Source organism: Cladophialophora yegresii (genome assembly GCF_000585515.1).
Source record: "Cladophialophora yegresii CBS 114405 chromosome Unknown aczIN-supercont1.6, whole genome shotgun sequence".
Taxonomy (NCBI): domain Eukaryota; kingdom Fungi; phylum Ascomycota; class Eurotiomycetes; order Chaetothyriales; family Herpotrichiellaceae; genus Cladophialophora; species Cladophialophora yegresii.
The window spans coordinates 2472909-2495346 of record NW_006913050.1 but is presented as its reverse complement, the minus strand read 5'-3'; the positions used below and the strand labels follow the sequence as shown (position 1 = coordinate 2495346).

The window sequence follows — 22438 nt, the reverse complement described above, 5'->3', positions numbered from 1 at the left end:
TTTCCTTTCTTGGTGCCCTCTTCGTGTCTGAACTTTTTGCGAGGAATTACTCTCTAGAAAATTCAATGTTCAAGATACGGCTCGAAGCGGTTAGAGGCTTCGTGCTGTCACGTGGCAACGTCGATCTGGTCGGCTTGCCGGACCTCGGCATGCGGCAGTCGATATGATTGCGCAGTTGTCGCCAGAATCGGTGCATCCAGCAACTTCCATGACACCATTCTGGTTGACTTGACCATGCGACTCCCGAATCAGTAATCCTCCTATCAGACCCAGAGTCCACATAAACACCTGCGGCTCCCCACCTCCCTCTCCTTCTCGACCATCACTCTCGTCGTGACCAACACCAGTTATCATGGGTTACACAGCAAAGGCGACGATTCCCCTCATCCCTCTGGCGAAAGACGCCGTTCTTTTACCGGGCGTCACTCTCCGCATCCCAGTGTCGAGTCGCGCGGACATACCCCTTCTCTTGTCCTCAGCGTTCCAACGCGCCACCAAGTCGAGAACGGGGTCAACTCAATTGCCCATTGGCTGCGTCCCGTTAAATTCGCCGTTTCTTAGCCCGGATGGCAAGGAACTGCTGGATAGTGCCGCGAAGGAGAGCAGCCGTGACTATGACACTGCGGGTATGGATCCAGGCAAGGCAAGAAAGCAGGATCTCTACGGATATGGCACGCTGGCAAAGATCATTGGTGTCCAAGGCAATTCCAACGCCGACCCGTATCTGCTGGTCGAGGGTATCCAGAGATTTAAAATTGACAAGATTCGACACGAAAGACCGCATTTCGAGGCTGAAGTCACCTTTTACGAGGATGAGGTGCCCGACCTCAATGACGGAGACCTCCGTGCTAGTTTTACCAGATTAAAGCAACGATCACGCGAGCTCCTGACGCTTCTGCGACTCTCATCGCTTTTCCGACCCGCATCGATGGTGCTATCCCCTCTGATCGTCCGCCGCTTCGAGTTGTTCATTGCGAAAAAAGACCTCTCGCAGGCAGGCCAGTTGGCCGACTTCATGACAGATATTGTCGAAGCAAGTTTTGAAGAGAAGTTAAGGATACTCAGCACCTTGAATCTGCACGAGAGACTCGAGCGCGTGCTGGCTCTACTTAACAAGCAGATATCTGGCATTAATGGCAACATCAAGATCACTTCCGTCACGTCCACAACCATCCCGGGAAACCTTCCGATCGATATCAACGACCTAAACCAACAACAGCGGGAAGCACTAGCCCGGCGGGCAATGTCCGGACTGAACGGTATGTCGCCACCTGGTGTGCCAGGCATGACCCGCGGCGATGGCGATGACGACAACGAAGTCAATGAAGTCGATGAGCTCCGGAAGAAGGTTAACGAGGCTGGTCTCTCGCCGGAAGCTCATAAGGTTGCAGAGCGTGAACTGCGACGGCTCAAGAAGATGAACCCTGCCAACGCCGAGTACGGCGTCATCCGCACCTACGTCGAGAACCTGGCTGAGATCCCTTGGACCAAAGTGACTGACGACCACCTTGGGGTCGAGACGCTCAAACGAGCTCGCAAGCAACTCGACGACGACCACTACGGCCTCGAGAAGATCAAGAAACGTCTTCTCGAATACCTCGCTGTCCTCAAGCTCAAACAGTCCGTGAATGCCGATGTTGACCAACAGATCTCCCGCCTGACCAAGCAGCTCACTCCGAACAACACCGAAGACAGCAAAGACATTGAACAAATCCCAGACGAGGAGCGTGATGCTGCCACTGCCAAACTCCACGTCCTCAAGTCTAAGCGCATGGTGGACAAATCTCCCATCTTGCTGTTGGTTGGCCCACCAGGCACAGGCAAAACTTCGCTCGCCAAATCTATCGCTTTGTCGCTGGGGAGAAAGTTTCACCGTATCTCTCTTGGCGGCGTGCGCGACGAGGCCGAAATCCGCGGACATAGGCGAACCTATGTCGCTGCCATGCCCGGCCTTATCGTCTCTGGGCTGAAGAAGGTCGGCGTGGCGAACCCTGTTTTCCTGCTCGATGAGATTGATAAGATCTCCTCGAACAATTTCCACGGCGACCCTTCTGCCGCCATGCTTGAGGTGCTGGATCCGGAGCAGAATCACAGCTTCAACGACCACTACGTGAATATCCCCATCGATCTAAGTAAAGTCCTCTTTATCGCCACGGCAAACTCCCTCGACACGATCCCGGCGCCCCTTCTTGACCGCATGGAAACAATAAGGCTGGCGGGATATACCACAGTCGAGAAACGCCACATCGCCAAACAGCACCTCATACCCAAGCAAATCCGAACGAATGGTCTGGGTGAAGGTCAAGTCATCCTTCCGGACGATGTTGTGGACGCGATCATAACCCAGTACACCCGCGAGTCTGGGGTCCGGAATCTAGAGAGAGAGATCGGGAGTGTGTGCCGCTACAAGGCGGTTCAGTACGCCGATCTCCAAGACGCGAACGACACGTCAAAGTATAACCCTGTTGTGAAGGTCGAAGAGCTTGAAGAAATCCTCGGCATCGAACGATTCGAAGAAGAGATCGCTGAGAAGGTGTCTCGACCGGGTGTCGTGACCGGGCTTGTCGCTTACTCGAGCGGCGGCCAGGGCAGTATTCTATTCATCGAAGTCGCAGACATGCCGGGCAAGGGCCGCGTTCAACTTACCGGCAAGCTGGGCGATGTGCTCAAGGAAAGTGTCGAGGTGGCACTCACTTGGGTGAAAGCTCACAGCTATGAACTCGGCCTTACCCACGACCGAGACGAGGACATTATGGAAAAACGCGCGATCCATGTCCATTGTCCCGCCGGAGCCGTGCCCAAGGACGGACCCAGTGCAGGATTGGCGCATACAGTGGCGCTCATCTCGCTGTTCAGCGGCAAAACCGTGCCACCGACGATCGCGATGACCGGTGAAGTCAGTTTAAGGGGCCGCGTCATGCCCGTGGGTGGGATCAAGGAGAAGTTGATAGGTGCTCATCGCGCGGGAGTCAAGACTGTGCTGTTGCCCGTAGGGAACAAGAAGGATGTCAAGGACGTGCCGGACGAGGTGAAGCGCGAGCTGAGGATCGTGCACGTCAAGTGAGTATCCCTTTCTTCTGCAATTATCGCACGAGATCTAATATGTCATACTTCTAGGCATGTCTACGAGGCATTGAGACATATCTGGCCAGACTCGACGTGGGCGACGGATCAGTATATTGCCCAGGTGGAGAGCAGACTGTAGGATACACGATCAGATTCCTGCTTTGCCGCTCGTGGTTGTGTATGAAACGATGCCGAGTTCGTTAGGCGGAGCGCCCGATCAAACGTTGCCTTTAGCAAGCGGCACTTCCTGTATTCTGTTCTATAGCAAGCCGCCCTGACGGTGTCACGATGAGACCATCTCCCTTCATTCACTCCTGTACGCGATGCTTTTGCATCAAGATGTGAAATGTGTTGTACATTATGACCACGCCGTTCTACGTATGAGCGTCGACAGGCAGAATTCTGTATCATACAGACGGCCCCGACCCTCCGACGGGCTGCTGTGTGGACTCCGCCCCAGTGAGCCCACGCATAGCACGCCAATCGTCGGCGAAATTCTGCCACGTGGGCGCCCACCGCGTCTTGCCTTTGAGCAACTGCTGCGCTTGCACGGCGATAGCTTTGCGGTGTTTCTGGTTCGGGTTGTGCATGCCCCATTCGGACTCCTCGCGGTTCTTTTCCACAATGGCCTTCATCGAGGCCCAGTATTCGTTGTGCTCCCAGCTGTGGTCGAATGTGTTAGCTTGTTGACCGGCGCGGTGCACTTGTGGGTTATGTGGGGAAGAAACTTACGCGTCGAGATTCTCGGGCTCTTCAGGGTAGACGAACGGCTTCGCAAGCAGACAGGTCATTTTCTTCTTGCTGCCCGGCCGGAAGGCCTGGCCGCGCGAGTACATGTCGCGGCCTTCCTTGCGGTCGAGCTTCTGCTGAAAGACGGCGCTGCGGATGTGCAGTACATCAACGTTGTAGACGTCCTTGAGGTAGGCTTTCAGGTCGAGCTTGTTGAAGTGTAGTGGTACGTCGAAGGCGGAGTAGCGCGGGCCGAGATGGGGTGTGCGCATGAGCACGACTGCGTCTTCGGGGGACGGGCTGATCGGGTGTAGATTGTCAGATCGTGGTTACGGAGACGCTTGCCCCGAGCGACTGGGATGAGGGAAGAACAGAACATGATCAAAGAGAACGACGCCCCAACTTACAAGTAGACCTGCTTCCGCATGCTGTGCGGGACATTGGAGGGGAAGGAGAAGTATTTCGAGGGGTCTAGCAATATGCGTAGAATGTTGGAGCGGTTGAGGTTGATGGACCCTTGCTGGATGAAGGTCTTGACGTCTGGCGATAGCGTCCGTAGGTTGGGGTGTGCCTCAATGAACTGCGGCAGAGCCTCGCTGTCGAGCTTCCACCACTCCATGTTTATTTCCTCGTTGTCGATTAGTGGCTTCCATGCCTTGCAGCCGGGCCACGTCTGCCGCCGCAGTTCATCCTTGTTTACCAAGTTCTTGGCTTGCCAGAAGGAGAGCCCTTTGCTGGATTGGATGCGTCGTTTGGCGTTCCAGAGTCGAGGCCCGTCGCCGTCGACGGGATGGACTCGTTTCGTGCGGAGGACCGGCGGAGTTGTTCGGACGTTGACTCTCGCGCGGACTCGTATGCCGCGAGGCATGGTGCGACAGGGAAGATGGAGTGTGGGTGGTCGTGGGCCTTTTCAATGCAAAGGTGAGCCTCGAATTCGTGAACCTGAGAGTTGGAGTGCACCGGGCTCGGAATGCGGGAAAATAGTAACTCCGAAGGCCGTGCCAGCCTGATGCAGCCTCATTGAATCGCCTTCCCCGGAGACACGCTCCCTCTCCCGCTGGTCAGTATTTTGGTGGATCACCATTTCGTCTTTCACCTATTCCGTAAGCTTCTTGACGCCTGCGGCCGATCTGTCCAGGTACATACACTTCCCAACTCAGCCAAATCCACCACTTGCGCTGCGCAAATCACTCTCCTGCGTCCCAGTCATTGTTCATTTCTTAAATATTCCCGTTCGTTACTCGCGTGCTCCGACCCTGGTTTTCATCTACCTCTCCCTACATTTAGTGGCCACTGAAGGGCCGGGTGCAAGATGGCGCAGGACGACAAGAAGCCCACCGCCGCGGAGAAGGGCAAGGGCAAGGCAGACGATGTTCCCATGTCAAATGGCGACAAGAGCGACGCCACAGAAAAGACAGCCGACAAAGCAGGCGAGCCAAAGAAGCCCGGCGAACCTGTTCCTGAGGAAGAACTCAGCGAAGAGGATCAACAACTCAAGACTGATCTCGAGATGCTGGTTGAGAGATTAAAAGAAAATGATGCCTCTCTTTACCAGCCCTCGATCGACGCCATCAAAAACTTTATCAAGACCTCGACTTCCTCCATGACCGCCGTGCCCAAACCCCTCAAATTCCTCCGCCCTCACTACGATGAAATCGCCGCCCTTTACGACAAGTGGTCTGCCGGATCCGACAAGGACTCTCTGGCAGATATGTTGTCGGTGTTGGGCATGACATATGGGGATGAAGACAAGCTAGAAACCCTGAAATTCAGACTGCTGTCGAACAGGTCGGACGATCTGGGATCCTGGGGTCACGAATACATCAGACATCTAGCGCTTGAGATCGGTCAAGAATACCAGAATCGCCTGACAGACGAAAAGGACGTCGGCGACTTGACGGATCTGGCTCTGTCCTTGGTACCCTACTTCCTCAGCCACAACGCGGAAGCCGATGCTGTGGATCTTCTCAGTGAGCTGGAGATGATCGAGGAGATCACGCGATTCTTGGACGAGAATACTTTCGGCCGTGTTTGCCTGTACATGACTAGCATGGTCAACTTGCTCACCTATCCCGACGACATCGCTTTCCTCAAAACCGCCCACGACATCTATGTTAAGTACAACAAGCTTGCCCAGGCAATGGTCCTTGCAATAAGATTGAATGACCACGAGCTTATACAGCAGGATTTGGAATCGACGGACGATTTGGCACTGAAGAAACAGCTCGCTTTCCTGATGGCCCGACAGCGCATATCGGTAGACCTTGGGGGCGATGGCAAGGATGAACAGGAGATTGCTGAGTGTATAGGAAACACACAGCTGCCTACCCACTTCAAGACCTTAGCTAAAGAGCTCAACATTCTAGAGCCCAAGGTGCCGGAGGATATCTACAAGACACATCTGGAGAGCGGTCGCGGTAGCTCGGCCGCCGCAGACTCAGCGAAGCACAACCTGGCCAGCTCATTCGTCAACGCTTTTGTCAATGCAGGATTCGGCACCGACAAGCTTATGTTGGTAGAAGGCGAACAACGCCCGTGGGTATGGAAGACGAAAGATGATGGCATGCTATCTGCCACGGCATCGCTGGGAATGCTCATGCAATGGGACGTGGAGGGCAGCTTGGACGTCATCGATAGATTTCAACAGGCTTCCGAGGACTCCATTAAGGCTGGAGCTTTACTGGCGTATGGCGTGGTCAATTCCGGGGTCAGAATGGAAGGTGACCCAGTCATTTCTCTGCTCAGCGATGACGATGTGCTCAACAGCAACAAACCTTCCATTAGAGTGGCTGCGATTATGGGTCTGGGTTTGTCGTATGCTGGCTCAAATCGGGAAGACCTGTTGGATTATCTGCTGCCCATCCTTGAGGACAACGGCCTGGAGATGCAATTGTCTGCAATGGCTGCTGTCTCGTTGGGTATGATTTTTGTGGGATCCTCGAATCACCAAGTCGCCGAAGCCATCGCCACCCAGATGATGGATGAAGTGAGGCAGAAGCAGCTCAAGGACAAGTGGGCAAGATTCATGGCGTTGGGATTGGCCCTTCTCTACTTTGGCCGGCAAGAGGAGGTCGATGTGATCCTGGACATCCTTAAGGCGGTTGACCATCCCATGTCCTTGCCTACTGCGACACTGGCCTCGGTCTGTGCCTGGGCAGGTACAGGAGCTGTGCTTAAGCTGCAAGATCTCCTTCACCTGCTGAATGATCACTTGGAAGACAAGGAAGATAACGTCGGCGAGCAATTGGTACAATCATACTCTGTGCTCGGTCTGTCTTTGATCGCCATGGGCGAGGATGTCGGTCAGGAGATGATTCTTCGACAATTTGGCCACTTAATGCACTACGGCGAGGCTAACATCCGGAAGGCCGTGCCTCTCGCCATGGGTTTGATCAGCCCCAGCAATCCACAAATGAAGATCTACGACACCCTGTCACGCTACAGTCACGACAATGACAACGATGTTGCCATCAACGCCATTTTCGCAATGGGTCTGGTCGGAGCCGGGACGAACAATGCTCGTCTCGCACAACTGCTGAGACAGCTAGCCAGCTACTACCACCGGGATCAGAATTCGTTATTCATGGTCCGAATCGCCCAGGGTCTCGTCCACATGGGCAAAGGCACGATGTCTCTCAACCCTTTCCACACCGACCGACAGGTCTTGTCAAGAGTCGCTGCGGCAGGTCTTCTGACCGTGCTGGTATCCCTGATCGATGCGAAACAGTTCATCCTCGGCGACGCGCATTACCTCCTCTACTTTCTGGTCACAGCCATGTATCCGAGATTCCTGGTGACGCTCGATGAAGACTTGAAACCACTTACCGTGAACGTACGAGTCGGCCAAGCAGTCGATGTCGTGGGTCAAGCTGGTCGACCGAGAACCATTACCGGTTGGCAAACCCAGAGCACGCCGGTGTTGTTGGCGCATGGAGAACGAGCGGAGTTGGAGGACGAGGAATATATTTGTTTGAGCAGCACGCTCGAGGGTTTGGTCATTCTACGCAAGGTCGGTTATTGACCTTATCTTCCCCACTTGAAAAATGCCATCGTACTAACGAGCTCGCAGAATCCGGAATGGGAGTCCACAAAGTAAAGGCGGTATGGGGATAAAATTAAGGCAATCATAGTCCCCGCATCCACTTCGGTCGATCGCGTGCAAAATGCCGGGTCGAGCAGCATACCGTAGTGTACCTGTACCATAGATGATAGATTGGCTAGGACTCGCCAGTATTCTCGAGGGGAACATCGGAATAGTGCATTCGAACCTGTAGTCGGTAAGCGGGAGGTATCGGTCGAGAATTGCAGTACTATGGAGAAATGCATGCCCCCGGAGTGAACAACAGTGCGTCCAAAGAAAGCTCGACCTCTACTGGGAAGGAGTAGTGGAAGTATCGCATGACTCGGATATTCACGACACCGTCCGTCTACTGTACCCTAATTCTCAACAATTCGTCTTGACCGTCAGCGTACTGACCTACTGTATTTCGTCCCGCGCACCGTCTTCAGCAGGGAGGAACGACTCGTGCATCTCACCAGTAAGTACTGTATCAGAAGGGGCGGGGAGTCAGGATGCCCACAGCATTGTAGGGTCTGTGTACTAAAGCTCACGAAGATGTTAAGCACTGTCTCTAGCTCATCCACTAGGGGCACAGGGTGGGTTGCACAACTCGACCGCGAGGACCATGTTAGATGGGGAAGAGTAGGTAGGAACCTAGGTCGGTGATCATCCGCTCTAGAAAGTTAGATTGGGAAAGCACCTGTCTAGGAATCAGAGGAATCACGGCCCGCCCTGCTTCTGGACAGAGGAGGGCGCCCGTCCCGGCTCCTGGACACCCAATTTACCTGCAGAAGCGAGAGGTCGTGCTGTGCGCTGTATTGCGTAACAACTGGATATGGAGCCGTGATAATTAGGTACATAGGCGTGGTAGGGTAGAGCGGCTGTGTGCGCCACCGTTGGCCACCTCGCTTACTCGGTATTTGATGGTCCGGTGCAGCGAGGCTCGCGGCTTCAGGGGCGTTGAGACCAACACAGTCGTCCTAACCTAAGATTCATAGAGCTTATGCTATATACGTGCGGACCTGAGTCCGGCGCCAAGGAAATGGATTCACAGCCAAGGACTGCCTCAAGTCACGGAAGATGCTGGCGCCGGACTAGAGGACGTAGTCGGTAAAACTGGTCGCAGATAACAAGAAGTTCGAAGCAAGTCCTCATCTGAAACGTCTATCTGCCCCTGGCGGCGGCTTGGGGTTCCAGAAGTGCAGGATATGCGGAAGCATCGTGCCCTATCGCCGGCCTGGCGATTAAGGACATGGCCGTATTGCCAGATTAAGTACCAGACAATGTCGTCTTGCCGCTATTGATGGTGTCGTCCACTCCGGGTGCAAGGGGTCCTCTATCTTGCCGCGGTCAAGACCATGGGGAATACACCTGCTGGCCCTGGGGTATGCTCCTAAGTCATAAGATAGCTGGGAAAGGACGCTCTGAGCTGACGGCCCTGCAGAGTGTTCCGAGGGCATCCAGGCGTTTCGCCGGCTGTGATCAAGATATTGGGAACCCAAGCAATCATAATACCGGCGTCGCTCTGGCTTCTCAGGGCGGCCTGTCATTTTAGAGCAGCCTTGTCGGGTTTCAGCGCAGATACTATTGGCCGTCCAGCGGCGGTCAACACCAGCCTGTCCATCGGCGCCGCATTTGTGCTGATAGCTGGCGTCACGCCCAGATACATCTCCTTTGCGCCATGTCAGTCACTCCAGATCCTTTTGCCCTGTTACAGCAGATCGAGCTGAGGGCAGGGGTTACCGTTTACTCGGCCGGTGCTGGTAGTACCGTAATTATATACTGGATGCAACAAACCTGATCAAGGACTCCCCCAGCAAGTCATTACTGGCTAAATCTAGTCTCACCTTTAATGACAAGGCAGCTGACGTCGAGCACCCACAGACACTGTCTGCCCTAACTGTGCACTCAACCCGGTGGCTGGCCTGGGCCGAGCACTGCTGCCGTTCATGAGGCGCTTCATTAGCTCGCACGCCGCGAATCTCTCGCGACCGGGGCTGCAACACGCCGTCATTGCAATTCAGGTATAACCAGCTCAAGAAAACGGCCCAGAACGTCTGCGTGGCCTGCGTTATTGCAGCAGCCAGCAACATCTAATATTGGATCGTATCCACGTATCCACCGGAGATCCTGCCAGCTGCGCAGAGCCACGGGCTATGCAATCTGCGTGGTTTTTGAATCAACCTGGAGGCATTGTCGGTGTCTTGCTCGGGTCACATGTCGATGTCGAGACCACTGTCCCGTTCTTCACCTGTGGCGCGCTGTTCGAGACTCTGGCTGTGCTGAGTATTCTGCTGCCATTCGAGACATATGGAGGGAGGACTGTCCAGATGGCCGAGATAAATACATCTACGACAGTCTTGTAGAAGTGGCAGTGTCAATAAACGGTGATGAGAAGATGGCAAAGGATGGTGAAGAATGTAAATGACCAATAATTAACTCCCTTCACGTTGACAATCAATTCACTTCGGCATCCAGTCGCGTAGGGTTGCGTCATCGACCATTGGTCAACCCGCGGTGCAATGCGACGCAACTCCCGGCGACGCAACTCCCGACAACACATCGTTGTGAGACTGTTTACCCATACCCAGTCACTCACTCTCCGCTGGGCCAGCATTGTATGATTATCGGAGATGCTATCACACTCGTGATGTCAAGCTCTCCGCCATGAGCCCGCGTTCCTTATCAAGACCCTATCCTTAACCTCCTCCTAGCAGGAGTCCGACCCGTTTGCTGTTGCGCCTGGCCAGGCAACAACATGGCGCCTACGAATCCTGGCATTGATGCCCTAGACTTTGATGCCAATCGAAGACGCAGGCGACGCTCGTCAAGCAGCTCACGCCCTCGACCTGGAGACGATGATTTCGACTTCATGGGCCAGGTTGCCGAAGAGATCATCGAGCGGGACCGCGCCAGGATGCGCAGGGAGGTTATCAGAGTCTTGAGCTTTGTCTGCGCCGTGCTCAGCTGGTACGATCCACACGGTCTACACTGGCCTGTTGGAAGAGCCCATGACTGATTACCTTACAGTTTATGTGCCGGATCAATCACATCCTTTTCCCTCTATGGCGCTCGATTCCTGCAAGACCTGCATTACACCCAGTTCCGCGTCAACATTGTGTCAATCTCGGCCGAGCTGGGCTTGTACCTCGTGGTGCCAATATTCGGCTACATATGCGATCGTTACTCGCCACCGCCTCTCTCTTTCCTCTCCTCCGTCCTCTTCGGCACCGGCTACCTTCTGGCAGCGTATACATACAAGTCAGGACCGCCCCCAGATGCCGCGACCCATCCAGGCAATGGATGGCCGTTTGGCGTCATGGTGCTTGCCTTTGTCTTGATTGGCGCAGGCACTTGCTCCATGTACATTTCTGCCGTGGCAACATGCGCGAAGAACTTCGCCAAGGCGAAATATAGGGGTTTCATGCTTGCGGTTCCCATTGCGGCATTTGGATTGAGCGGGATGTGGGAATCTCAAGTCGGAGCGCATTTGCTGTACGAGAGGCTGCCCAATGGTCACAAGGGAGAAGTCGATGTATTCAAGTACTTCGTCTTCCTTGCGGGCACATTGATTGGCGTTGGAATCCTGGGCACCCTGGGATTGCGCATTGTGGACGAAGAGGAACTCATCGAGACCGGGGTAGAAAATCTCGAGCGGAGTGGTCTGCTGGACGAAAGCGAATTTTACCGTGACTCGTCCCGTGCGCCGACGCCAGTCAACTACGGCACCATTGGTAGCGACGAGGAAGAAGGCGACCGCTCCGGAGCCAACTCGGACGACGACCTCGACTCGCAAGCCGACCTCCTCCTCTCCGAGTCGCAACTCATCAAGAAACACGAAGAGACGCGCCGCCTCCGCCGGAAAAAGTACTGGCTCCTCAATCACGCGACCCACGCCTTTCTCACCGACCGGACAATGTGGCTTCTGGCTGTGGGGTTTTTCCTCGTAACCGGTCCGGGCGAAGCCTACATCAACAACCTGGGCACGATTATCCCGACATTAACGCCCAGGGACTACAACTTTGTCGATGGCGATGGCAACATCATTGCCCCACCAGCAGGACAAGCAAGCACCCACGTCTCCATCATCGCGCTAGCATCAACCTTTGCCCGCTTGTTCACAGGCACATTATCCGATCTGTTCGCGCCGCCATCGAACCCAGCCTCTCCACCTAGCGCGAGGTTCCACTTCTCCCGTCTCTCGCTCCTCATCCCTTCTGCATTCCTCCTTCTTCTCTGCTTCTTGAATCTAGGCATCCGCCCCTTGGTGTCGGCTCATCCAAGCTTATTTCTCCTCTCATCGGCGCTGCTCGGCCTCGGCTACGGCGCGTGCTTCTCCCTCGTGCCCATCATCATCTCCGTGGTATGGGGCGTCGAGAACTTCGCGACAAATTGGGGCGTCGTGGCAATGATGCCTGCGGGTGGTGCCGCAGTATGGAGCGTCGTATACTCCGTCGCGTACTCTAGTGCGTCGAACAAAGAGGCAGACACGGCGGAGGGAGAGTGTCATGGCTATCTGTGCTTCGGCGCGTGGACATGGGGCTGTGCAGCAAGCGTCACCCTCGCCATCTGTTGCTGGTGCGTGGCGTGGAGGGTGTGGAAGGCGCGGAGAGTGGTTGTGTAGCGCGCGGCCAGCCGAGCTAACCACCAACAACCCTGGAGACGACGCTATACCCGCACGCGGAGACCGGGCCACAGAGCTCGAATCGACGTGAACGTTTCAGTCACCCTGCTAGGAGACCTGGAGCGACACGGCGAGCGAGCAACGCCCGAGGGTCGTGGCGAAGTGTGCAGCGCCCGCTCTGAAGTTGAAGCTGACACTCAAGCGCGCAATGAAGCTCGCGAGCAGGGGTCCTCCGGCAAACTTGGGACCCAGCGCCCTAGCCGTGTCGAACCCTGCGACGTGCGTGTCCGGATCCGATAAGATACCCCGTCTGTAAAGCCGTGCAGTCATCCAGCAACTGTATCTAGTCATTGATCGGAGTAGCAGTACGGCGTATTCTTGGTATGCACGGCGGATAGCTGGAGTCGTGCCCCGTATGGTACTGGGCATAGGTAGCATAACGTACGTATTCAGTATGTATACATAATTACATGTATATCTGCTTGGTTTGCTTGGCTTGCAAGTGGTCGCTGCCACAGCACATATGCCACATGCACAGCTTTCTCTCCATATGCATCCACCACTACACAGGCTATCATAGCAGAGTATGGCATTGGCCTCCTCCTCTTTCCTCCCTTTCCAGCGCCTCAAATAGCAGAACCAGGACGGATCGTCGCCTCATTTGCAGTACCACTAAGTAGTAGAGGACCCGGTGTAGATACCGTAGTCCGACACGAGCCGGACTGGCATTTATTTCCTACAGTACTCCGTACCAGAGGGAGGAACAAACAAGGCGGGTTTACTCCGTACTTCAAGCACACCGGGAAAGAGAGAGGGGGGGATGAGAGAGACATGTACACACCGCCAATCGCTATATTCGAGTCTGACTTCACTCTCCTAAGATCCCGCCGCCTCGATTCCTTTTGCCAAAAAAAAACCGCCTAATTAACTGATATTAATCTATTTCTGACCCCCCTCCTGCATGGAATGAATGAAAATAGTATAGTGGGTATCTCGTGTCATTTTCCATTTTCCTTGTCCTGTCCCTCTTATCGCCTTCGGACCTGCCATATCCCAAGCGTTCCGCCTCAAGCGCAAGAGCCTTGCATTGCGTCGCAAGATACACGCATTACCTGCGTAGCGCAGAGTGACTTTTGAAATGTGATGTGGTCGTAGCGTGCTGTAGCGTAACTTCAAGGCCTGATGTGATTGACCGTCAAGATCCAAACCTCCCAACAACCCCAACACCCCAACGCCATGCATAAGGATACGAATACAAGAGCATTCGATGAAAAAAACTTCAGGATCAAACAAGATCCCAAGCCGCAACACCCGTAAACCCCATTCCGACCCTGCCTTTTCCCTCGCGGAACTCTCGGACAGTGAGCCCGCGACAGTCCTGCCTGTTGCCGAAACTCGTGATCGCGAAAAGGGTGACTGTCTGACCCGGCGCGCCTAGTTCGCAGGCAGGAATGTCCGCGCACCACAGATCGCCGCGCTGCCCGGGAGCCGGCCCGGGATAATGCTCCAGAGGGATCAGATCCTTATTTCGCCCATCGACTCCGCTGACTTGGACGACGAAGACCGGCGGCAGGCCCTTGCGCGTGTGGTGTTCGAGCGTCCAATGCGCGCAGCGCAGCCCGAACTGGAAGCGGACTGCCCCTTGCTGGCGTACGACTATTTTCCGCGCTCGAGGGTGCACGGTTTTCTCGCCAATCGAGTAATCCTCTTTGGCGTTGGTGAAGATGGTGGGGCCCTCAACCATGTCGGGCCAACTGGCCGGGTCGATCACGATGTATTCTTCCCAGCTCATGCGGCGACCGCCGGGCAGAAAAAAGTGGTCCTTGTTGCCTGGGAAGTGCTTGACGCCGAACTCCTCGTTCGACATGGTGAAGCATTCGGAGTGGAATTTCTTGACATAGGGTTGGCCTGGGCCCTGGACATGGCCTGCGCCCCAGCACGCGTCGATCAGCTTCCATTCTCCATTGTCGATCCGGACGGCGTTCCAAGCGTGGCCTGCGTTGTAGGGTGGAAGGGGCGACCCGGGGGCGAGGGAGCTGAAGCCGTAGCCTTTGCCGTGGCCTGAAATGACGACGGATTCCAGGCCCGCGTAGGTGGCCAGGTTTGTGAACAGCGCGGCGTAACCTTCGCAGACTGCCAGGCCGGTTTGCAGGGTTGACTGTGGCGTGGAGCCTCTGACGTTGTTGTTGAAGAAGCTGACGACATCGTAGGCAATGTTGTGATGCAGCCAGGAAAAGATTGCGCGAGCTTTGTCCGTCGGCGACGGAAATGGCGCTGTCAACTGCTGGGCCAAGGTTTGGAGAGATGTGACTTGAGTTCTGGGAAATAGGGTGGCTTGGTGATCGGGTCCTGAAAAGTCGCGACAGACCAAGCAAATATCAATAGGTGGCGACAGATTGCCGTTGCATGGGGTAGTGGCGAACTTGGGTTTCTGAGCCTGCATCGCCGAAAGATCTGGTCGCGAAGACACCGGAACGGGAGGGGGAGCTGGCTGATTGTGCGTCTGCCGAGTGATCTCAGCATCTCTTGGTGTGACTGGCTGACAAGGCAGGGAGGGCAGGCGAACAGGTAAAGATATAGGAAATCTTATCGGCGATTGTACCGGTTCCGTGGCTGCCACAGGTCTCTGAGCCGTCTGCTGGTCGTTGGGAGCATTATAACCAAAAGCAGCCCTCTTTGCCCTTTCTATCGACTCGGCGGAGGGCACAGGAGGCATCTTGCGGATCGGGCCATCCGCAGCAGGCTCTTGCTGAGAACTCTCATGTTTGGATGAAGGTCGCCTCGGCGGAAGAGAGGGTCGAGGTGGTGGGGCAGGTCTGGCTTTCTGGGTCAAGGCGGACGTGACCACAGACGTCGCCGAAGCAGCTCGATTCGCATAGCCAGGTTGCTCGTCCGATTTCCTCGTGACAGCCTGTGGGTTGGTGTGTCGGGGCGGCAGAGCGGGCAGTTGGCATTCCCCCCATGCTGGGGCTTTGACCCTGCTAAGCGAATCTGTCGACTTGGTCCTTACGGTCGAGGTCCTTGTGGAAGAAGATGTGTCATTTGTACCACTCGAAACAGTCGACGCTACCGAGCCCCTCCTCTGTTCTTCCAGCGAAGTACTCGTATTGCGACTGGGGAGTGGCGGAGGTTGCTTTCTGACGAGAGGCGGAGGAGGAGGAGCAGGCAGGTTGCCCGGCGTCGAGTCAAGGACTGATCCATTGACCTTTTCCGGCGGGATGTTGACACTGTGCTGCTTGACCGCCACGGGACGCTGGGCGGCAATAGGAGGAGGTTGTGACGAGGGTCGTGGCGGCTCTCCAGGAATGCGGCCGATATGGGCGGCATTCAGTGCTTGAATGCGTTCCTTGAGGGTCAGAGGTTGGGGATCTTCGGCCATGCTGGCGGCGGGAGTGGACTGAAAGGCTGGGGCTTGAAAGAGGGTGAGGAGCGGACAAGGAAAGTCGTCATCATCCTCTTACGAGGCCATGTTGAATGAGCGACAGCTGAGGGACGTTGAAAGGGCGACATGCGAGCAACCCGAGACACGAAACACGCGGTGTTACGCAAGTCCATGATTGGCAAAGAGCGGCGGCCGGTCTGAGGCACGGATGGGTGGAGCGGCGTGATGGGCGCATGACGGGGCTCCGGGGGGCGTTGCCGGAGCTGGCGGCGGAAAATCACGGGCAGCTACTGCCTACAGTTACCGCGTCCTTTCCCGCTCCACTGCGATTTACTTCTGTGGCTACGGAGTACACAGTACACAGTATGTACTCCGTACGGTGTGCTCGTACATTCTACATTCACATTTCCTCCCGCGGCTGGACCTGCAAGACCTCCTCTCCAAACACAACGCCCGCCCTCTCCATCTGGACTCGCTGTTCCGCCAAGGCATTGATCCACTGTCCGAGCCTCCATCCTGCTTTGGCGACCTGCTCCTCGACTATGGGAACAGCGCCCTCGTAATATTCCTTCGACAAGTCCTCCGGCCCCTGCCAATCCCACTCACAGCACTCCTCGCAGGGATCCGGGCCAGTATTCGTGCCAACACCCTTTAGTACATAGCTGCACACGAAACCATTCGCCTCAGACGCCCACGCCAGAGCACACTTCTGTGCTTTCGTAATGTCAGTACACTCCTCGGAAAGGTCAAATCCGTCTCGGTCAAGCTTGCGTTTGAGCTCCTGGGCCCATTCCAGTGAGAGTTTCTTGTCGTACTCATTGTCCGGGTCACCCCCGCTGGGTTTTTTGTAGCTCCGAAGTTTTTGGATGATGAGCTTGTCCCAGACTTGATGCAGGTCTTCTTCCCGGGAGCCCGGTTTGCCCCATTGCACCATGAGTCTTGTACCGCCTCTGCACTTCTGCTCGGTGTGCAGTGGTTGCGTGATGTCGCCCAGGAAATGGAGGAGGAACTTCAAGGCGGCGCTCTGCTCTTTCGGCTCCAACCTGGGGTTGTTGACTTGCTTGGTCTACCGCTGTTAGCCGGCAACAGAATGGAGCAGTTAAAAGTGCGTGTAGTCTCACCAAGTTTGCAATGGCTCCGACGATACAGTTCTTTGCAGAGTCACAATCGGCATTAAAGTTCACCTTGCACTTCTCGGGTGGTTCGTCCTTGGCATCAATATAATGCCATGGCTTAGACCAAGGCATTTTGCTCTGGGTAGCAAAGCTGTCCGCCCAAACGGCCCCGTCGGAAATGTCAAAATCATCATTGGGTTGCACGAGTTTGTTGAACAAGTTTTCAGCCTCGGTGGTAAAGTACATTTGTGAGAGATAGCCAATCGTCCGGTGGCCATGCTCGCCCCAGGCCAGGATGCGGCTGGCGGGCAGTAAGACAAGAAAGAGCAGCGTCGCGACTGAGCCCATCTTGAGGCGGTATCCGAAAGCTTCTCTCAGAGGTTGTCGAGAAGACTTGATCCCTTGCATGGATACCAAGCACTTTTTGCGAGGGGACAGGTCTTCACTAAGTAGCAACGAGGGCTACTTTCGACGACGTCAACCGAGGGTCACAGCTGAACTTGCAGCCCTCAAACACCCATATCCCCTGCAGCCGTTGCCTCGTGTGCGAGAGCCCGTGCCAGCCTCTGGCTCGCGCATTGGACCATGAAGGACAGCTGACGACCAAAATCAGACATGACCCGCGACGAGATCGCCTGTTCGATGCTGAGGCTTTTGGAAACGGGGCCGGGGTGTTCATCGCGACCGTATGATGTTGTGTAGCGAGGCTGAACCCGTTGGCGAATGAGGAGCCAGACGCCCCCGTTACTGTGTCCGAAACGGCATTTTGCTCGTATCGAACCCCGCAAATTCAGCTGTCCAGCTCTTCAGATCTTGCTAGAGTTGTGGGACTTGGTGCTCAGAATCAGACACCGGACTCCTCGTTTGGCGTGAAGCTGGTCCGGCTGCTTGTGAACAGGCCTATCCTACCACCGAATGGCTTGCTACCTTTTGTCCGCGCCCGTGTTTTTCGACTTTATCCTGCACCTATATTGTGAACGACCTTGCTTAGGCCGGCCGTACCGCGACTGCACAGATAAGAAGGTGTCCGATATACTGCAGAAACAAGGCAAACTGTGTGCGGTAGGCTGTTAGCCCTAGCAGACACTGCCTTTCCGTCTTCCACCAGTCAGCCGGGAAACCAGAAAGGGCGACAAGCTCAAAGGATGCTTCCGTTCCAAAGTCCGCCTCGTCCTCCATGGTTAGAACGACTTCAGCTATGGTTGGGCTGGCCCAGCCGTAGTGATGGAACCTGGCTTCGCCGAGAAACTGAGGTCCAAGAACGCTGAGGATTATTTGATCGCTTGCTGGAGCTGAACAACCATCTGAACACGAGAACTCGTGACTGTGCCACCAGGCTCGGCATGCACAGGGCCTAGCCACTCACGTCTATGTATTTTCACATTAGAGCAAGCATTTGGCGCACTGGGATGTTGTACAGTACGTATCAGCACCGAAGGGAGTCGTTGCCCACAAGCCAAGCATGGTAATTAGAGGCCGATAGAACAAGGCACGTTTCGGTGACTCGGCTTGACTATGGACGGCCTCTTTGATCTGCCACGGTCATCAAACCTTACCTAGCCGTGGTTCCACGATAAGGTTGACCGAAGGAAAGGTGTGCAAACCATCAGGACTCTTTAAGTGTCGTATAATGAAAGGTGATGGAAGAATCGTTGCCCAACGCCGAATTGCAGGAGCGCTCTTGCGCTGCATTCGCGTCCACCACAGTACACTAACCGACGCCTCACAACCTGTCCCATGAACGTGTACTGTACCCTGCGAGGCTGACCTCCTTACTGCAAGCAAACTGTGGGTTGGAACGTGTTGGAGAAGAATCCGAGGTCGGGATCGCCCTGAGTTCTACCCCAACGTGGGGTCAATACTGTTCAGGAACCAAGGGTGTCTCGCGGGGACGTTAGGATCTGCTGGTCAGACACTGAGCCAAAATCACATATCTCTGATGGCATGTACTGAGAGAATCCAAATGTTGGCCTCAGGTTCTGCTTAAAAGGCACGGGTTATCATCCCTAGCGAGAGTACGACACATGGTAATCACTCGCGCAGTGATTTCCTACGGAGGAGCGCGTGATGCGAGAGGTAACCTCGCGTTATTGCGTGCTCTCTCGCCCGTTGCCCCACGAGTTCTTCGATCTGCCGAGACGTGGAGTAGATACCTAATAGGAGTCAGAGAAGAGTACGTTGAATGTATATAGACGGTTTATAAGCGCGTCGAGTAGATCCACACGAGAACACACAGTATGAGTTACTACACACACAACCCACTCAAACATTTTCACCATATCCTACAGTATTCGAATTCGATTCGCGGTGCTCTCCTTCCACCGCGCGAGAGACATCAGCTCGACTTGTCTTGACTTTACTCTACAGACCAAGACCAAGCACCTGAGTTCGAACGTCTAGCCCTTGAAGCTGGACCTTTATCTTACTCCTGATCCTGATCCTGATCCTGATCGTTAACTCGGCCTCATCTCCATCTCGTCTGGGACATACGCCGATCCCAACAGCAACAACAACAATATCACCTCAAGATGGCATTCCACTCAATCTGCCTCATCGGCGCCTCCGGCAACCTCGGCACCCTGATCCTCAAACACCTCCTCGCCTCTTCCCAGAACTTCCAGATCAAAGTCCTCTCGCGGCAATCCTCGACCGCCACCTTCCCCGACTCTGTGACCGTGGCCCGCGTGGGGGACGACTACCCCGCCGGGGAACTCGAGCAGGCGTTTCGCGGAGTGGACGTCGTGGTGGCTGCCGTCAGCATGCTCGGCATGGGCGAGCAATACAAATTCATCGACGCCTGCGTGGCGGCCAAAGTGAAACGGTACTTCCCCACGGAGTTTGGCCTCGACGACCTCCCCGAATGGCTGCTGCAGCTGCGCGAGATGTTCAAGATCAAGCACGACGTGCGCGACTACTGCGTTGCCCGGGAGGCCCAGGGGCTCGAGTGGACGAGTGTTTGCTGCAATGCGTTTTTCGAGATGGGCGTCGCGTCGGGGTTCTTTCAGCTGCATTGGAAGGAGAAGAAGGCCGTGCTGCTGGACGGCGGGAATGCGAAATTCGTGGCCACGACGCTGGATACCGTTGCCGTTGCCGTCGTAAGGGCGATTGAGAGGCCCGAGGTATCCCGCAACAAAATTATGCTGGTGCAGGACTTTCGGACGAGTCAGCGCGAGATTCTGGATGCCGTGCAGCAGCGCGTGCCGGGGTGGGAGGCGGAAAATGTGGAGAGCGGGTCGTGGTTGGAGGCTGGGAAGGAGGCCGTCCGGAGTGGCGACAATAGTCAGTTGCCCAAGTTGACGTTTGGGACGTTTGGGCAGGGGAATCAGTATGAGGGACGGCCAGAGTATGCGAATGACGTGTTGGAGCTGCCGACAAAGTCGTTCTCAGAGGCCATGGATATGTTCTGGAAGGAGTATAAGGACCTTGTGAATGCCTAGGCATGTGCCGTATACGAATCGCATCTTCCATCGTAGTGTACAGGGTATATAGCTTTACATATGAAGGCAGTCGACCAGCCGCTGCCCTTGCCCTTCACCCGAACAAGCCGCAATTACAGGTTGGCATGCGACGTTCGTAGGCCTTTCCACACCGATAACAGAACTCCTCGCCGCATCGACATCTCATATGGTTGCACCCGAGGTTCTTCTCTATGAGCTGTCCGCAGGGGCAGAACTTCCATCCTGAGCCCGTAATCAGAGCATTAAGCTTCTTGTCTTGTCTGCATACGCCGCTGTGGTCCTTTTTCTTGCATAGCATACACATGGCTCTGTCGCAGAATGGGCACCGGGCGTAATCCTGCCGGACAAACCGGCGTGGAATGTAGGTGAGACAATCCTCCCAGGGGCAGTAGGTCGGATTTGGCGCATTACGTTCCTGCAACCACAGGCAAAAGGCTTCCAGGAAGTCATCCTTGAAATCACAGCGTTGCCGGATTAGCTTGATGGGGATGCTTTGGCCACAGCAAGTCATCTCTTCGCGGGACAGGAATGTGCTAACAACGCCCTCTGTTACGCCTCCGTGTCAGTCAAGAGGGACCCGTTGACAAATCTATAGAAGAGACACGATGCTTACCGCGAAGGCAGTCGTCACAAAATGAATGCTTGCATTGCAGATTTGCTGTGTCGATCCGGAAATATGGTTCAAGACAGGCCGAACAATCGACTATATCAAAATGTGACTCTTCTGCAAGTCTGACTTCTGTCTTAGCCCTAGCGCGAAGAGCCAAATCCCGCAAGATCTCAGCTCTGTTGGCAGGCTCCGCTTCCGGCACATGGTCGACACCCTCGCTGCGCTGGCATTGCAGGTCCAAAGATCGGCAGATCGTTTCGAACTCCTCGATGGCATCGAACAGGGAGACAGTTTCGGGGCAGTGGACTGCACGCATGCAAGCTCCCAGGTAGACAGCGGCCCGCTGGGCTTCTGGCTTCAAGCTTTCTACCAAGTCATCGACTCCGATCATCTCAGGTGACGATTGGGGGTAATCGTCAAAGACTCGAAGGAGAAACGAGAAAGCAAAGGATGGCAGCTTGAGCGACAGTGTTGTATGGTGGTCAGAAGAGAAGCTGGCAGCAAGGACGCCATCCCCGTAGATAGCATTGAGGGCGGAGACCTCGTCGGCCAAGGCAGGATTGTGGATGAACATGGCGAGGTTCCAAATCAAGGTTGAGAAAAATTTCGATACTGGTGCTCTCCAGGTGAGTCCGGGGAGACGGTGCTTTAAAGAGTGAATGGCTAGTGTGTGAAAGCCTCTTCTTTCATGCTCCGAAGAGATATCTCGGTAGGACTCATGGTGGCACTAGAGATGGTCCTTTTGGTAGCCAGTGGTCATTGTGCCTACTGTGGTACACCGGCGCATACTGACCGGGGAAGCGGTGGCTTAGCCACCAATAAGTGTTTCAGCAATGAGTCACCAGCAGTAACAAGGAAGCACGGATGAATCATTATGGCGTCGAAGGAACGCGGTCACCGACAGGAATCGACACGAAGTCCAGATCAAGCTCGAGCGATGCTCGAGCCAGACTGGCCCGTTGCTCTGGAAGAGAAGAGTGAATAAATCAAAATCGACATACTCAACCATGATGGCGTGGATGGATGTGCATCTCGTGGAGAAGGTGGGGAAGCCAAGGACACGCAGGAAGGCGCCGCCTCGCAGAAAACTGTGGCTTCTCTTTGGCCGACCCCTCTGCGCCACACTGGCTCTACTGTAGTAACTGATTGCACGACCGGCCTGTGCTGCTCACCTTGGTTTTTCTCGACCGTCTCCAGAGCCACGTCCTGCTCGTCCAGGCCACCCTTCTCTGCTCCATCCGGATCGCCCCTCAGCCTCGCCTGCAACACATGTCTGTATTCCTTCTTTGAAAAAGCACGTCGATCTCCAAGCTTAGCCCCTTTGTTTCTCTGACAAAGAAATAGACAAACGGGACGGCTAGCACGTTGAAAACGCAGAACAGGTATCCCCGGCC

The 22438-nt window shown here is 55.1% G+C and overlaps 8 protein-coding genes across 8 annotated transcripts; 4 read left to right on the top strand and 4 right to left on the bottom strand.

Annotated features, from left to right (window-relative positions):
* Positions 1–352: 352 nt before the first annotated feature.
* On the top strand, positions 353–3205 carry A1O7_08931 (lon protease like 2, peroxisomal; the record flags this gene model as incomplete). The annotated part of the gene is made up of 2 exons (XM_007762920.1): positions 353–3060; positions 3118–3205. 2 exons carry the CDS (start codon positions 353–355, stop codon positions 3203–3205), a joined length of 2796 nt encoding a protein of 931 aa, XP_007761110.1.
* Positions 3206–3473: 268 nt separating this feature from the next.
* A1O7_08930 (uncharacterized protein) lies at positions 3474–4663 on the bottom strand (the record flags this gene model as incomplete). The annotated part of the gene is made up of 3 exons (XM_007762919.1): positions 3474–3729; positions 3799–4095; positions 4203–4663. 3 exons carry the CDS (start codon positions 4661–4663, stop codon positions 3474–3476), a joined length of 1014 nt encoding a protein of 337 aa, XP_007761109.1.
* Positions 4664–5107: 444 nt separating this feature from the next.
* On the top strand, positions 5108–7891 carry A1O7_08929 (26S proteasome regulatory subunit rpn-1; the record flags this gene model as incomplete). Its single annotated transcript, XM_007762918.1, has 2 exons — positions 5108–7804; positions 7865–7891. The coding sequence occupies 2 exons, from the start codon at positions 5108–5110 to the stop codon at positions 7889–7891; spliced, it is 2724 nt and encodes a 907-aa protein (XP_007761108.1).
* Positions 7892–10613: 2722 nt separating this feature from the next.
* A1O7_08928 (uncharacterized protein) lies at positions 10614–12479 on the top strand (the record flags this gene model as incomplete). The annotated part of the gene is made up of 2 exons (XM_007762917.1): positions 10614–10825; positions 10886–12479. The coding sequence occupies 2 exons, from the start codon at positions 10614–10616 to the stop codon at positions 12477–12479; spliced, it is 1806 nt and encodes a 601-aa protein (XP_007761107.1).
* A 1285-nt stretch (positions 12480–13764) lies between these two features.
* A1O7_08927 (uncharacterized protein) lies at positions 13765–15858 on the bottom strand (the record flags this gene model as incomplete). Its single annotated transcript, XM_007762916.1, has 1 exon — positions 13765–15858. One exon carries the CDS (start codon positions 15856–15858, stop codon positions 13765–13767), a length of 2094 nt encoding a protein of 697 aa, XP_007761106.1.
* Positions 15859–16261: 403 nt separating this feature from the next.
* On the bottom strand, positions 16262–17324 carry A1O7_08926 (uncharacterized protein; the record flags this gene model as incomplete). The annotated part of the gene is made up of 2 exons (XM_007762915.1): positions 16262–16927; positions 16983–17324. 2 exons carry the CDS (start codon positions 17322–17324, stop codon positions 16262–16264), a joined length of 1008 nt encoding a protein of 335 aa, XP_007761105.1.
* Positions 17325–19504: 2180 nt separating this feature from the next.
* Positions 19505–20413, top strand: A1O7_08925 (uncharacterized protein; the record flags this gene model as incomplete). Its single annotated transcript, XM_007762914.1, has 1 exon — positions 19505–20413. The coding sequence occupies one exon, from the start codon at positions 19505–19507 to the stop codon at positions 20411–20413; it is 909 nt and encodes a 302-aa protein (XP_007761104.1).
* A 94-nt stretch (positions 20414–20507) lies between these two features.
* A1O7_08924 (uncharacterized protein) lies at positions 20508–21618 on the bottom strand (the record flags this gene model as incomplete). Its single annotated transcript, XM_007762913.1, has 2 exons — positions 20508–20989; positions 21132–21618. The coding sequence occupies 2 exons, from the start codon at positions 21616–21618 to the stop codon at positions 20508–20510; spliced, it is 969 nt and encodes a 322-aa protein (XP_007761103.1).
* Between the last annotated feature and the right edge of the window lie 820 nt (positions 21619–22438).